The sequence below is a fragment of the Procambarus clarkii genome, chromosome 71, assembly GCF_040958095.1.
Source record: "Procambarus clarkii isolate CNS0578487 chromosome 71, FALCON_Pclarkii_2.0, whole genome shotgun sequence".
NCBI classification, from domain to species: Eukaryota; Metazoa; Arthropoda; class Malacostraca; order Decapoda; family Cambaridae; genus Procambarus; species Procambarus clarkii.
Window position 1 is genome coordinate 16,127,991 of NC_091220.1, and position 14,716 is coordinate 16,142,706.

The 14,716-nt window shown below is 38.4% G+C and overlaps 1 protein-coding gene across 2 annotated transcripts in view; it reads right to left on the reverse strand.

Moving 5' to 3' along the window:
• Positions 1-814: 814 nt before the first annotated feature.
• Nup154 (nuclear pore complex protein Nup154) overlaps positions 815-14,716 on the reverse strand; it is a 31,636-nt gene continuing 17,734 nt past the window's right edge. For both annotated transcript variants that reach the window (XM_069312098.1, XM_069312099.1), the window contains exons 17-27: positions 13,799-13,893; positions 12,952-13,126; positions 12,189-12,385; positions 11,348-11,504; positions 10,554-10,792; positions 9,784-9,928; positions 9,183-9,356; positions 7,492-7,630; positions 5,804-5,924; positions 4,462-4,584; positions 815-3,055 (exon numbers count right to left, since the gene is read on the reverse strand). In XM_069312098.1, coding sequence (XP_069168199.1) covers positions 2,920-3,055; positions 4,462-4,584; positions 5,804-5,924; positions 7,492-7,630; positions 9,183-9,356; positions 9,784-9,928; positions 10,554-10,792; positions 11,348-11,504; positions 12,189-12,385; positions 12,952-13,126; positions 13,799-13,893 — 1,701 coding nt within the window. In that variant the 3' untranslated portion in view covers positions 815-2,919. The remainder of the gene's footprint in view (positions 3,056-4,461; positions 4,585-5,803; positions 5,925-7,491; positions 7,631-9,182; positions 9,357-9,783; positions 9,929-10,553; positions 10,793-11,347; positions 11,505-12,188; positions 12,386-12,951; positions 13,127-13,798; positions 13,894-14,716) is intronic.

The following is a 14,716-nucleotide window of genomic DNA, read 5'->3' on the forward strand; positions in this document are numbered from 1 at the left end:
TTTCCTCCACCTAGTTTCATCACCTTACATTTATTTGGGTTGAACTTTAGTAGCCATTTGTTAAGACTATTCCTTCAGATTGTAGCCTCACTATCTTCCTCATAATTTTTGCATGATCAGTAAACATTTAGAGGAATGAGTCTATTCCCTCTGGGAGATCATTTACATATACCAGAAACAGTATTGGCCCAAGGACCTATCCCTGTGGGACTTCACTGGTGATGCCTCGCCACTCCAAGACCTCACCCCTCAGTGACTCGCCGTCTTCTTTTGCTTAGGTACTTCCATATCCAATGGAGTACCTTCCCTTTCACACCTGCCTGCATTTCCAACCAACACTAGTCTCTTATGTGGTACTGTGTCAGAAGACTTTCGACAATCAAAAAAATATGCAGTCTGCCCAGCCCTCTCTCACATAGAATTGAAATAATCCTGTTGGACATGATTTGCCATCCCTGAACCTATGTATACATATACAGTATGCATAAACATACACATGTATACTTCTTAAAATAATTCATTGTCGGGGATTGGTGGCCTTTATACAGTAATAATAATTCATTGTGTTGGGGTATAGGCAGCCAGAGTGTATTCATACACGTCATGTCTTCCCTAACTCTTCTGTCTTCCAGTGTCCTGAGGTTAGGCCCAGTAATCTTTCCTCGTAGCTCATTCCTCTCGGCTCGGGAACTAGCCTGGTGACATACCATTGAACCTTGGAGTTCAGACCAAAAACTAAATTAATTTAAACTTATCTACATAAAATCAGGTTAAGGAACAGAGTGCAATTTTAGGTAATATAAAAATATACAAGATCAGACAGGATTTCTATTTTAGTTTTGGATTTTTCAAGATGTACAGTGTAAGAAATGATCAAACTCTCCAAGCTTGAAGTTACATTACATACCCAGTAAATAGAAGTGCGAGTCATGATTACTGACAGCTGTTGATGTAATGTAAAGTGTCACTAGTATATTTGGGTTAGGGATAGGCAATGCCCATTTCATCATTACAATTTTTCCCACTTTCCACTGGGTGGAAATGTATCAGAAAATGGAAAGAGGTTGTGTGTAAGAGAATCATTATTCTTAAATTCCTACCTCAATAGAACAGAAAAGTATAAAAATAATATTTTATGCAATTCAAGTAGAATACAAGCATTATCATCATTACCAAAACTTTACAATACAATGCCATTTATAAAATGTATCAAATTAAAACCTATATAACTTTATACAGCACCTTCAGCTTATAATTTACGTCCACTATAATAATCCACACCTAACAAAATGAAGAAAACATGTACCAGCATTGTCAAGCTACTTCCAACATTCCTCTCAATTAACTTTGACCACATTTACACTTCAACACTTTCTCATACTAAACACTATCCATCGAGGATTACAAAATTGTAATATTTATCTACCTAGCTTCTCTATAATCTGATTTAGTATTTAACCTGCATCCTGACATCCTCAAATTAGTCTTAGTTATTTTTTAAAGCATTAGAAATCACTCGCTGTTTATATCCGATCCGAAAACACCATCTGATTCTGCACTAAATATTTGGGACACTGCTATTGGATCTTTCCCAAAGACAAGTTCACACAGGGCAAAAGTGGAAAATATCACTGTTAAACTTTTCATGTGCCAGCCTGTGTCAATTTAATGGTAAAATGGGCTTCAAAGGCAGTTAATGTTTAATGAATATGCTTAATTAAAATCTAAATCTAAGTGTCCTATTTTACAAGGAAGTACAGTACATCTTTCATACAAATAAAGTAACATGAATAACACAAAGTTTGAATTCATTTATTAGTCATCTGTTTTTAGACAATGGACTATTTATTTATAGAGAAAGAGAGAGAAACAAGAGAGACTAGATGAGAGACACACTAGAGGAGACAGACTAGAGAGGAGATGAGAGAGGAGAGAGTGAGAGACTGTGTTTTGTCAAAAGTGATCAATCCATACACTAAAAATGTGATGCTAAGAAAATGTTTGCACTTTATACTGAAAAGCACATTTAAAAAAAATAAAATAACTTTTTACAGAGATTGCAGTTACATCATGAGTAGGCCTCATTTACAAACTTCCGACATTTTTTGCATACAGCATCTACAAGAGTTAAGCACCCGAAACACTGGCCAGAGGGCCCAAAAGGTTTTTGTCAATCAAATCAGCACAGTAGCTACACTCTGCTTTTAATGAGAAACCCAATACATCCACCACATTAATATGTACAAGGCACATGGTAATGCTACCCATTATAAGGAATAACATGCTTTTAATGTCAGTGTATTGAGGATTATTCTTAATTGTAAATACTGTACAACAGTAAAATACTGACACCAATTTTATGCATTTCACCGCCATGAAAAGCATTCAATGAAATTGTTTCAGGTATAATTAATCTTCAACATTTTATGTAACTCAGTAGAATATATCTCAATGAGGTTTACATAGCGTTTAAGGCATCTGTACAAGATGTTGGGGTAAATACATGAACAGCAGCATTTATGTTGGCTATAACCTGGGATAGCATACATGTCTTTATTGTTCAAAAAAGAAATATGATTGCAGCCTGTATATTCTAGGTATCTATTACCTTTATAATTACAGGCTTGAAATCTTGAAATAGGAGAAAAAGTGGCATAATTAGAATATTTTGTGCTGGCTGTACTGTGTTCCATTTTTAAGAGATGGCAAAACTGTGAATAATTTAAGATAAACAACAAAATCATCCCATAAATAAATACAGCAAGTTATGAATTTAATGAAATATACAATCATATATATATAAACTATATCATGTCATTAATGTTTTACAAAACAATATTGCAGTTTCAAATCTGTTAAACATGTTCTGTACACTAAATCATACTACATATATTTTCCAAGAACACACACCAGAGATAATTAAACATAACGTTCTAGCTTGGCCTGACAGGTCTTAAGGTGAGCAGATATGACACCCGCCGAAGGATCGGCTGAAGCACTCAAGTCGGTGAGGTACTCGGCAACATAGTCCAGACACAGTTCACGCTGAGCCCGCCTGTGGAAATAACCAGAATTATGAGGGAAAATCTACGAGATACTAATTCAATATATGCTTAATACTGGGCATGAGGAAGTATTAATTTATATCTACATATGCCTCTCAATCCTTTTACCCAAGATGGAAACCATACATATGTATGTATGTGTGTGTGTGTGTGTGTGTGTGTGTGTGTGTGTGTGTGTGTGTGTGTGTGTGTGTGTGTGTGTGTGTGTGTGTGTGTGTGTGTGTGTGTGTGTGTGTGTGTGTGTGTGTGTGTGTGTGTGTGTGTGTGTGTGTGTGTGTGTGTGTGTGTGTGTGTGTGTGTGTGTGTGTGTGTGTGTGTGTGTGTGTGTGTGTGTGTGTGTGTGTGTGTGTGTGTGTGTGTGTGTGTGTGTGTGTGTGTGTGTGTGTGTGTGTGTGTGTGTGTGTGTGTGTGTGTGTGTGTGTGTGTGTGTGTGTGTGTGTGTGTGTGTGTGTGTGTGTGTGTGTGTGTGTGTGTGTGTGTGTGTGTGTGTGTGTGTGTGTGTGTGTGTGTGTGTGTGTGTGTGTGTGTGTGTGTGTGTGTGTGTGTGTGTGTGTGTGTGTGTGTGTGTGTGTGTGTGTGTGTGTGTGTGTGTGTGTGTGTGTGTGTGTGTGTGTACCTCAGTGTGGTGAAAGTGTGTGTGAATATTGGGTTATCTTGAGATGATTTCGGGGCTTTAGTGTCCCCGCGGCCCGGTCCTCGACCAGGCCTCCACCCCCCAGGAAGCAGCCTGTGACAGCTGACTAACACCCAGGTACCTATTTTACTGCTAGGTAACAGGGGCATAGGGTGAAAGAAATGCTGCCCATTGTTTCTCGCTGGCGCCTGGGATCGAACCCAGGACCACAGGATCACAAGTCCCGCGTGCTGTCCGCTCGGCCGACTGGCTCCCTTACTACAACTACATGAAACTACATACAAAATGGCTCCACTCAGATGATCACTACGTATAAAATAGTGTGCAGGAATTTACAAAATTCCTGGCAAAATTGATTTCTGGTAGTCCCTTGAGGGGCTACCAGGAATGTGGTCTCCAGCAGATTGTAAACATAATAACCAACCACACGGCAGCAGCACGACCTTAGTTTAACCCAAACTAATACTGGCAATACTCCAGCCATGTTGACCAACTGAATAACCTATACCAACAGGAGTATCCCTTCACACCCAGACAATTCTACTGGAATAGTGAAAGAAGTTGGTATAGACCCAAAGGTACATTTCAGAGCCAAGCTGATTTTAGTTCCATTCAACTCTTCCAAAATATTAAGCTAAGTAGCAATTCAACATTAGTGGCCAATTTAACTGCATCCTTATTGAGTCCGAGAGTGAAAACAGTTTGGAGTGGGGCAAGACACCCAAATTTGGTTAGTGCACATTGTTTACGAGAAAGTCTTACCTTTGCTGAGGTGCTACGGAGGAGCTGGTGTCTATCATCATAGTAATGAGGTGTGCGAGGACTCCCAGTAAATGGTAAGGGGAACGCTGCACTTCCCACACACTCTCCCCACTACGATACAACCTGTAAAACAAACATAATATCTCCTATAGTGAAATAAATATATATAGATATGAAAAAAAGAAAACCCTCTCCCCTCTGACACACTCCTTTTGTTCTCCTTCCGATCTCTTCCCCCTCCCTACTTTCTTCCTCTCTCTCTCTCTACATCTACTATAGCCTCCCTTCTCCCCCCTCCCATCTCTTTTTTTTTATACTAGCTAGCGGTAGAGTTCATTAGGAATATCATTAAAGTTCACAGTGAAAGTGCAAATGAGCTGTTACCCTAAACCAACTAGTCTCTTTCATTACTATAATGTTTACTTTTAGATAGAATTCACACCATATTTGGCTTAGCAATTTACATGTTCACTTTGCTAATCCATCTTTCTGCAATGCTGCAATCAAATATTTGTGTGAACAATGAACATTGCTTCCTTTATTCTTGAATTCCTGGCACATTGTAATAATAAACTTGTCTTCCTACACAAACCTTCCTTTAAATACAAAACCTGCAGTCATGCAGACCAACAATCCCCTTACTACTTTAAGCACGTAGGCACCAAATGTAGCCTACACAATGTACTCAGCTATGAAGGCTGTATATGGCATAAGGTATAAGCAAGTGTATGAACCCTAGCGCACACCCCACAACAAATGAACAGAATGCCCCCAGCCGCAGGGTCTAGCAGAGGTGGCAACTCCTGCACTACCCAGGTCGAAGCTCTTCACTCAGCTGGCCCTGCCTCTCTGAGGCGAACCCCTCAACACACTGTTACGAACCTAGTAGTTACCTGGTTCTCACAGATAGTGTAGGTAGAATATATTCATCTCATCTCGGTTTATCAAGTATGATTTATATGATGGAAATTTACATATTATATATATATATATATATATATATATATATATATATATATATATTGGTATGGATGCTATATTGTACTTTTATGATAGTGTATGGCAGTACTAAATATTGTATTCCATTACATCGCATTTTGACGTATACTCTACCCAAGGCTTGTCGCCCTAGAAAATTGTAACGGCTCATGAAGTTGACATACTGTCCCGCTTTCAGTTTTTGGATCCTCTGGTAGGTTAGGATAAGGGAACTTTAGTATGATAATTTCTTGACGTTGGGAAACCTTAGGAGGATGGGCTGCACACAAAATACATAACATTTCAATGATGCACTTTCAATAAACTATTGCAAATATTTAATGTGGAAGCTATGAATACTTACTTATGATAAATATTGATAAGTTTGTTAACAGGAACCCCACAACCCTGGAGCGCAGTCACCACCCAGGACGTGTCAGCTCCTAGCTCAACCGACCGAATTTCACACTCCTTTATTATGTGTTCTGAAAATATGTAAATACAATGATACAAAGTGACATATACAATAATAAACTTATAAAAACCTACTCTGAATTTCAGTCTCTTGATTTAATAAAGCAGTTTGGCTGCCCCAACTGCACAGTAACTATTTGTAGAACAGGAACAAATGTCAGACCTTTATAGGTTTACGTTGATATAAGCAGATTATAGTTTTATAAACTGAAATCTGTCTTATATTGCCATTAAACAATTCTTATCTCAAAACACTAATTGCCTGAGAGTTGGATCTCTCCTAAGTGTTAACTTAAAAACTTAAGTAATTTGCGAAATTCCAAATACTCGTTTGACAAATATATGTATGAAGATGCAACAATGATCACAAAAACACTGATCCAAGTATGCAGAATAACCACATGTGAAAAATAGAGAATGCTTAACGCGTTTTTGGCTAATTCGCCTTCATCAGAGCAAAGTAGAATGAAGAAGACTCTTCTTCATTCTACTTTGCTCTGATGAAGGTGAATTAGCCGAAAACACGTTAAGCATTCTCTATTTTTCACATGTGGTTATTCTGCATGTATGAAGATATCATCAGCTACTTGTAGTGAGAGAAGAATGTGTATAATGATAAAGACTGCCTCAGCAAACATGTACACAAAGAAATTTATACATGAGCACAAAATGAGGGCAGAAAATGAGAATGCAGTACTTGGTGAAAGGACAATGTGTAGGAAGAGAAAACACAACTTATTACTGAGAGGCGTTGCATTGTATTAGATCCAGATCAGTATCCCACCACCATCACCTGCCTGTACTTGCTCTCACTTGAAGTTTGTGGCAAGAGTTAACTGCACTTTATACTCTTTTTCCTTCTAATGTTCCGGGTTTTACAAAATATTAAAGTTAAATGACATAATACAGCTTAAAATGCCAGATATTGTTACACTACCACAAATAAATTAAATAAGGTGGTATTCCTGAGGTGAGGTGTGAATTTATTTGTGGTACAGAGTGGCGCTAGGTTGAGCTACCGGGAAAGAAGTGTTGTGTCCCCAGAAAAGGTCCCAAATATCTAAGTACTAAGACCCTGCCCAAAGATGAGGTCACTTGCAAGAATGTCACCCATGTGAAGTATATTAATGGTATAGGCATGAAATCTTTGTGAGCACACAACACAGTGGGGGGTTATCTTGAGGTTATCTTGAAATGATTTCGGGGCTTTAGTGTCCCCGCGGCCTGGTCCTCGACCAGGCTGCAGCCCCCAGGAAGCAGCCCGTGACAGCTGACTAACACCCAGGTACCTATTTTACTGCTAGGTATCAGGGGCATAGGGTGAAGAAACTCTGCCCATTGTTTCTTGCTGGCACCTGGGATCGAACCCAGGACCACAGGATCACAAATCCAGTGTGCTGTCCGCTCAGCCAACCGGGGTCCTGGGGGGGAGGGGAGAGAGAGAGAAGAAGAAGACAAGACAGAGTGATGGAGGAAGGTAGAGGAATGAGGAAATGTGGTGGTGGTGGTGTTTCATTGTGTACATCAAACTGAAGGCTACTGTACATGACCTTTGCAATCATGCCGTGAATAACCAACCTAGAGGAAAGTAGTTGGGGTTCGCAGAATACAGACGCGCCAGAGCTTTTATCTTACTGGACAAACAATCGACCCTTGTCTCCGTGGCGCCCCCTCGTGATCTCTCTAACTCACTGTCTAACAGCTTGCTCCAAATAGACTGAAAAGTAAATGAAGTAAATAAAATAATGTCTAAAAATGTATAAATAAATTAGGTTAAATCATAAATTAAATAATTATCTGTATATTTTACCAGATAGATAAGTAACAAGTAAACTTTATTGTTGATCAAAAATAAGATCAACAGGGCAATTTGTTCATAAATAAAAAATATGAAGTGAAGGTGGGACAAGGCCAGGCATGCACAGGCACAGAACAAAGCATTTCAGAATGTAGTCCTAGTGTTCGATTGGAGCCAATTCCCCCCCCCCCCCACTTCCTAATAGTGCTGATGGGTATTATAAGGAAGTGAAAAATCTGGGTCACCAAACGGCACCCGGAACCATCACATACAGTGACGGCGCGCTAAACAGGTGTGCATGAACCCCAGTGCATCCCAGCAACTATAGAACAGCCCCCAATTGTGGGTCCAAACAGAAGAATCCATGATTCTTCTGTTTGAACAGCCCAAGGTTAGGCTCCCTACCCTTGTGGTCAGGCCTCTTGGGTAACCTCCTGAACACACCAGGGAAGGGAAGCCCTGGCTGTACAAGGGCAGCGTTAGAGGGCACACAGGGAAATGCCAAATGAGCCAATGCCACTCAAGACTCAAAATGCACATGTAAAGCCTACACTAAAAGAGGAAAAATAAACAAAGCAAATGGACCTCACGGGACAACCAAGTCCAAGGATGGCTTGGCACTTTGGGGCTTGCCTGCAAGCTGGCGAGACTGGAAAGGCTACCAGAGGGTGTGAAGACACCTGCACCAGGAAGAGAACTGCCTAGGTAACCTGGCTAGGAACCTGAGCTGGGCTGCCTGGTGGTGGTAATTGATACTAATGAGTTTCGAGCTCATTTGAGTGAATCCCTTATTCTGTGCGAGTCGTTTATCGAGTTGTTTGGAGATTTTGAGACTTCATTTACTATGAACCCTCAGTTGTCTGTAAAGCTACACTGATATTTTTTGGGGGAGAGACTTTCTGGTGGGGTGGTAGATTGTCATCAGCTCCCTGTGCCTACATAAGGCTCTGGCTCTAGTCCCTGGTAGACCAAACACAACTTCCACAACTGATGTGACCTTTCAGAAAACTATCTCGGGAAGTTTCAGGGAGCCACTGGAAGGGGAGGAAAGGAAGATCCCTCCCAAAAATGCTGGATGTTTAGATCAAAACTAAAGTGTTGATTAACCTGTTTCATAAATTAAAAAGCATACTAATCATCTATGTTATGTCCACACATATGCAACTCTTTGCTTCCTTTATGAATTCATATTGTAAAGGTGGTCATATGTAAAAATGTAAAAAATCTACTATAAACAAATCAGGTAGTGATCATCTCTAAAGTTGCAGTACTAAAGCCTTTACCTTGGAAAAATGTCCAGATCACTCCCTCAGCAGTGACACCCTCTTTGATACTGTTTTCCCTGCCACACATATCTATACTGTATATTTACATCAAGAGTCCCTTATTTTACCAAGAAAAACAAACAAACTATATTTCAAATAGTGAGGCATTAGAAAATATAACAAAGTCATGTTTCTGGCAATTTTACCTGCACCAGCTGGGGTTCAGAGTGGCCAGCACAGTGTACGATGGCTAGCTTACACTCCCACAGTGAAAAAGGCTCGGCAAACTTCTCATAGAGGACAGTTAGTGTGAGAAGTGAAGAGTTGAGCTGGGCAACCACATCAGCACTTGCCCCCTCAGACTGTAGTGCATCCAGGACCTGTCAATACAGTAGGCTTATTACAAACACTTTTAAATATATTAAACAATTACAAACCTCATTTTATACAGCTATATTCAACCTGACCATTTGCTATGGACATGAGATTAGACACTTGGACAACTATGAAGTAATACTCCACAAACGTATATTTTATCTTACCTTGGTTTTTCAATAAAATTAATGTTTTTACAAAACTAAAACCTCATGTAATAATTTTTGTCTGGTTTCATGGGTAAAAATAGTAATATTAAATGTAATGGATTATCTTTTTCTGGAGACTACATCATCAAGTGGTAGGCTTGCCACATACAGTCGGCATTTAAAGTAACACATTTGGTCTAAAACTTGTAATGGTGCATACATCACATGGATATAAACATCATACACGTGACATGTTTCAAGAATGAATACAGCAACAACTTACCATAAGCTGTACTCTTGCCACCTCTTTCTTTTCTTCCAGATGCAGCATGAAGTCGGAGTAGTTGGAGGCTGTGTTCATTTCACACGAGCTGAGACACATAATGGCTCGAGAGAGATACTCCACGCGCACACTCACTTGCGTGTCTCTGATGGGATCACATTTATTATTTTGGAAATAAGAAGTTAGTCAATGAAGGAATGAAGCCTTACAAATATAAAATCAAACTGTATTGTAATCAAATTATATGCAGCACATATACCGATTCACGAAAGCAAATGGCACTGTATGGAATAAAACAAATGAATTAAAAAAATTTTTAATGTAATGAAATGACTTTCTAGTTGGACGTCAGTGGCTCCTGTAGCTATACACGAGTCAAATCTGCCTCAGCAGTTTTTAATAGACTAAAAGAGCCAGAATCTGGTCCACTCAAGAGCACTTCACTCCATCTATCACTCAAAATACTCCTCCTACTCCAACTTTTGTCCTATTTCAAGTACTTTCATGAGTAATCCTAACATTTGCAATTACTTTTACTTAACTCCTTGCTGCACTCTTATACTGTGCAGCAAGGCTTACTTTCAAAATGGCTTACTATCATAATTTTGTAAGTTCTCTTCCAAGCTTTAATACACTATTTTCTCCAGCAACAATACTTTCCTAAAATACTTAAGTTCCAAAAAAGTAGTAGAAGGGTGAATCATCTTCCTCTCTTCTACTTTGTCTACATAATGCTTTCAATGATAACGAAGACGAACCGTATACCTTACCCAATTTGTTCGGCTAACACAAGAAGAGTTTTGGCAGCCTTAAAGTAATCTCTATTCCTCTCATAGTATCGCCAAAGCAAGTGATTTAGTGGTGCTTGGCCATTGGTTCGTGTAAGGAATGTCTCTAGATAAGGTGACGTCAGAGCCAGGAGTTGATCCGTGCGATTAGTGTCTACCAACCACTGGTATAAAGTTACATGAGCCAACTCATCACTACTTGCTACAATCAGAGTCATCATCTGAAATAAATTAGAATAAAAATATATGAAAAGGTAGAAATGCTATTAGTGATGTAGTGCAGTCTCTTGGTAATAAGTTACTATATTTATAGTTACTTTAACTGAGGAGGTTGTTGAAGCTAATTTCATACACAAATTAAATAATATACAAAGAAAACATTAGTAGAGGGGGTAATTAGCATGCCAGATATAAAAGGGTAAGAGGCGGGGCTTATAGAGCCTAGCTCTCACTTCCCCGTAGTCACTGATAGGCAAGCACTATTAAGACACCTTCAGAAAGGGAACCTTTCATTGTCTCAAGCAAACCATCTAATATACCCCATCTGACACATTTACTAGTGATGTAGCAAGCCCAAGAATGGACACCTCTGATGAACTATTCAGTACAATAGCTTAACCAGGGTTTGACTATTTTGAAAATTGTTTTTCTTGTGTTACGGTATTCTTATATTAAATTATCTAAGAATCTTGAAGGCAAGAGCTAAACCCTTAGTCAAGTCAAGCCTGGCTTGGGAAGTAGAAGAACTCCTAGAACCCCATCAAGCAGGTACCCACCTGGGTAGCATACTGCGTAGCATCAGTAGAGGGCAGTGTAGAGGGTGGTGGTGTGGGTGGCCCAGGCCGTGATGGGACACTGGGCGAGGCTGGTGGGGGAACTCCAGCTCCAACTAACTGGTTCAGCTGATCCATTATCACTCGATAACATTCCATTCTGAAAAAATGATATATTTAAATAATCTAAATGATAATGTAAATGTCTGCTTCTGCTCCCTTCTTCACAGCTCAGGCCTCCGAATTCTGTTTGTATTACAAGGTTTAGGATAAACACCAGGCCCACCTTGGGGTGGGCTGGGGCGTGCACGCCGAGCCATGCAAAGTGTTAAATCTTTGCTCTTTTTCTCATTGCCACTATAGCTGCCTCTTTTTTATTAATATATTTTCAGGCATGTTTTGTTGCATTATCGTATCCAGAGTCGAGATCTGTGATGTTTGATTAAGAGTGTCCCCAGAACACTTAAAGGGTCATGACCTAGTAATAAGTGTTGGTGAAAAAAAAAAAAAAAAAAAAAAAGCTTAATGGTATTTGACAGATGTAAATATTAAATAACTTATTATACAAAGGGTCTATAACAAAGAAAATTAATTCAAAATACAAATTTATGTTGGTGCTAAGAATTGTGGAATTCTGGATTTCAGAGCTTGAAAGCTTTAGCACACAAATTTCTTACATATATGTTGAAATATTCTCTATGAACTCAACGTAACAAATTTACATACTGTACTGTCCAAGTCCATATCTGTCTGCTTAGATTTGGTGTATGTATTGCAGAATATGTCTTAGATTTACAAGATATCAAAATCAATAACCATAAAAGAAACTGAGACCAGAACTAACCTTGATGTGAATGCCATATACCCCTGATGATCATCAGCAGGTTCATTATTCTTGTAATAGTGGAGAGCTAAGCCCGGGGGATCTCTCTGTGCCGCCACACTCAGACACAGGTCCACCACACCTTCGTAAGCACCGCCACTCGCCAGCTGACTACTGATGCCGTTAACGTTCACGTGATGACCAATCTGTTTACACAGCTGTCGATGCAAATAAAAATATCATCAACACAGTAACACATCATCACATACATAAATCAGTGAGCAACTCCTACACACAACAGTATTTCAATGCATTTGAAATTGTATTTCTCCATTTTTTTAAATCTTGACCCACTTCCAATTTTTATTGGGTAAACAGCTTAAACTATATTTGAGTAAAGACAGAAGATGGGAACCCAGTCTCCACCTCTCTCTTACAGGAACTTGTAGGACCTATTACTAATTGGTTAAACTAACAAATGTATGGTTGGCAATTCAATGTTTAATTTTGTTTTTTTTAACAGCAAAACAGTGAATACACAACTTATGTATGCAATTACGTTATTATAAAAAAATTTGCTATATATTTAATTAAATCTCTGAACCTCCAGTGAAACATCAGTCTCACTGGAATTAAACCATAAAGCATGTTGGAACAGAATACACCACAATTTTTAAATTTATTTGTCCGATTTACATATTTTCTAGTATTCGAAAAGCACAGACTCGCAAAATACACTGAAATAAAGGTAAAGAAATCTTCACATATACCATCAAACACTCACTGCCACTGCATCTTTGAAGCCTTTGTCCTTCTCGGCTTTATTGGTATTTGCTTTCGCAGCCAAGATGATCTCATTGGCTTTAGCTAATTTAGCATCTTCGATACGGTACAGTCCAGGACATATCTCCCGCAGTCGCTCAGATATAGCATCAGCTGACGCATTATCGCCGTGGTATCTGTTGGTAATTTTATAAACTTGTAGTACTCATAGCAACAAAAATTATTACTGTACAGTATTTTAAAACAACTCAATTCTATTCATTAGACCAGATATCTTAAAATCCTATAAAGTGTAGTCAGAGTTCACTTTGACGCAGCTATCACTGAACAGGATTAAATACCAACATAATGAAACTGCCAACAACATATTATAGAAACAATACGTAATGATGAAATGTGGTTGGTTTTTGTCTAGTTTAATACAGTAAGTGTGAAAGAATGCCTATTTTAAAGACTTTGAGCATAAAGTAATTCTCAAACAATTTATCCTTAAATCAAAGAATAAAATCCCAAGACTATCATATCAGGAACTACAAAATGGAAATGAACAACTGTAAGGATGCATAATATTGAGTCTCAGGAAGACAAAGAACCAACTTGAAAATGTGTAGAATCTGCTTTATATGCAGCATAAATATAAACTTTAATTTACATAAAGTAGATATATCTTCAACTATTCATTACATTTCAGTGATAGCTTTCATTAACTGACTTCTTCATATTAATCCATTCATAATTTTCCCTACATAAAATATGACACTTTTGTTGTCAATAAATAATCTGTTGATAATATTATATGCAAATTGAAAAAAAATGGAGACAGCAGGACATACAAAACAAGTAATTACCTGTCTAAAAGTGCCATGATGAGACAACGACAAACTTCACGTCCAGTCAACACTAAATCACGTAGGGTCATACCTCGGAGCTGCTCACGCACTTCCTAGAAAATTGTAGAATCCTGATAACAATCTCACATTACTTGACTACCGGCACACAAATACAAGCAACGTAATATTGACATAACCACACACTATTAAGTGAAGAGACGACGTCGTTTCGGTCCTCCCTGGACCATTATCAAGTCGATTGAGCATACAAGTGATCGTATACAAGTTACATTTCCAACAATCGTGTTACTCCCTGCAGCCTGTGGACCCAGGTGAAGGTAAGTACCTGCGCACAACACCTTGTATTTGTTACACTCTACCCACCACTCCTTATATATTTTAATATTTTTTGTTGTTTTATTTTAGGTGTTTGTTATAACCTGTAACAGGCTGAGTTGCCTTCATATTATTTCTTAGTCACTCTCCACCTGGTCTGCTCTAAAATTAAAAATCTTCAATAGAATTTACTGCCAAGCAATAAATTAGTTGGTGACAAAAGGAAACATGTATAAAATATACCAATATATTTTTAAACTTAAAAAGTTGTCCTCAAAATTCAATTAGCATATTAATTTAATTTAACCAAAAAAATGCAAGTTTAGCTAATTCTGTCACAACAGGAACAACAAAGTTTCCCTAAATGGTACAACAACAATAAACAATTTAGACCACCACTTAATGGAACTGGATCACTGACAATCTCATGAAGGCACTTCCTGTCGCACCTTTAAGGGTTAAGGGTTAATAATTTTACAACATTAATATATATATTTCATCCGTTTATGCGTCTCATGGAAAGAATCAACACAGTGTAACACTAAGCACACATTATACCTCAAAATTCTTAAAACACAATATTGGTCTTTATCACCTGGC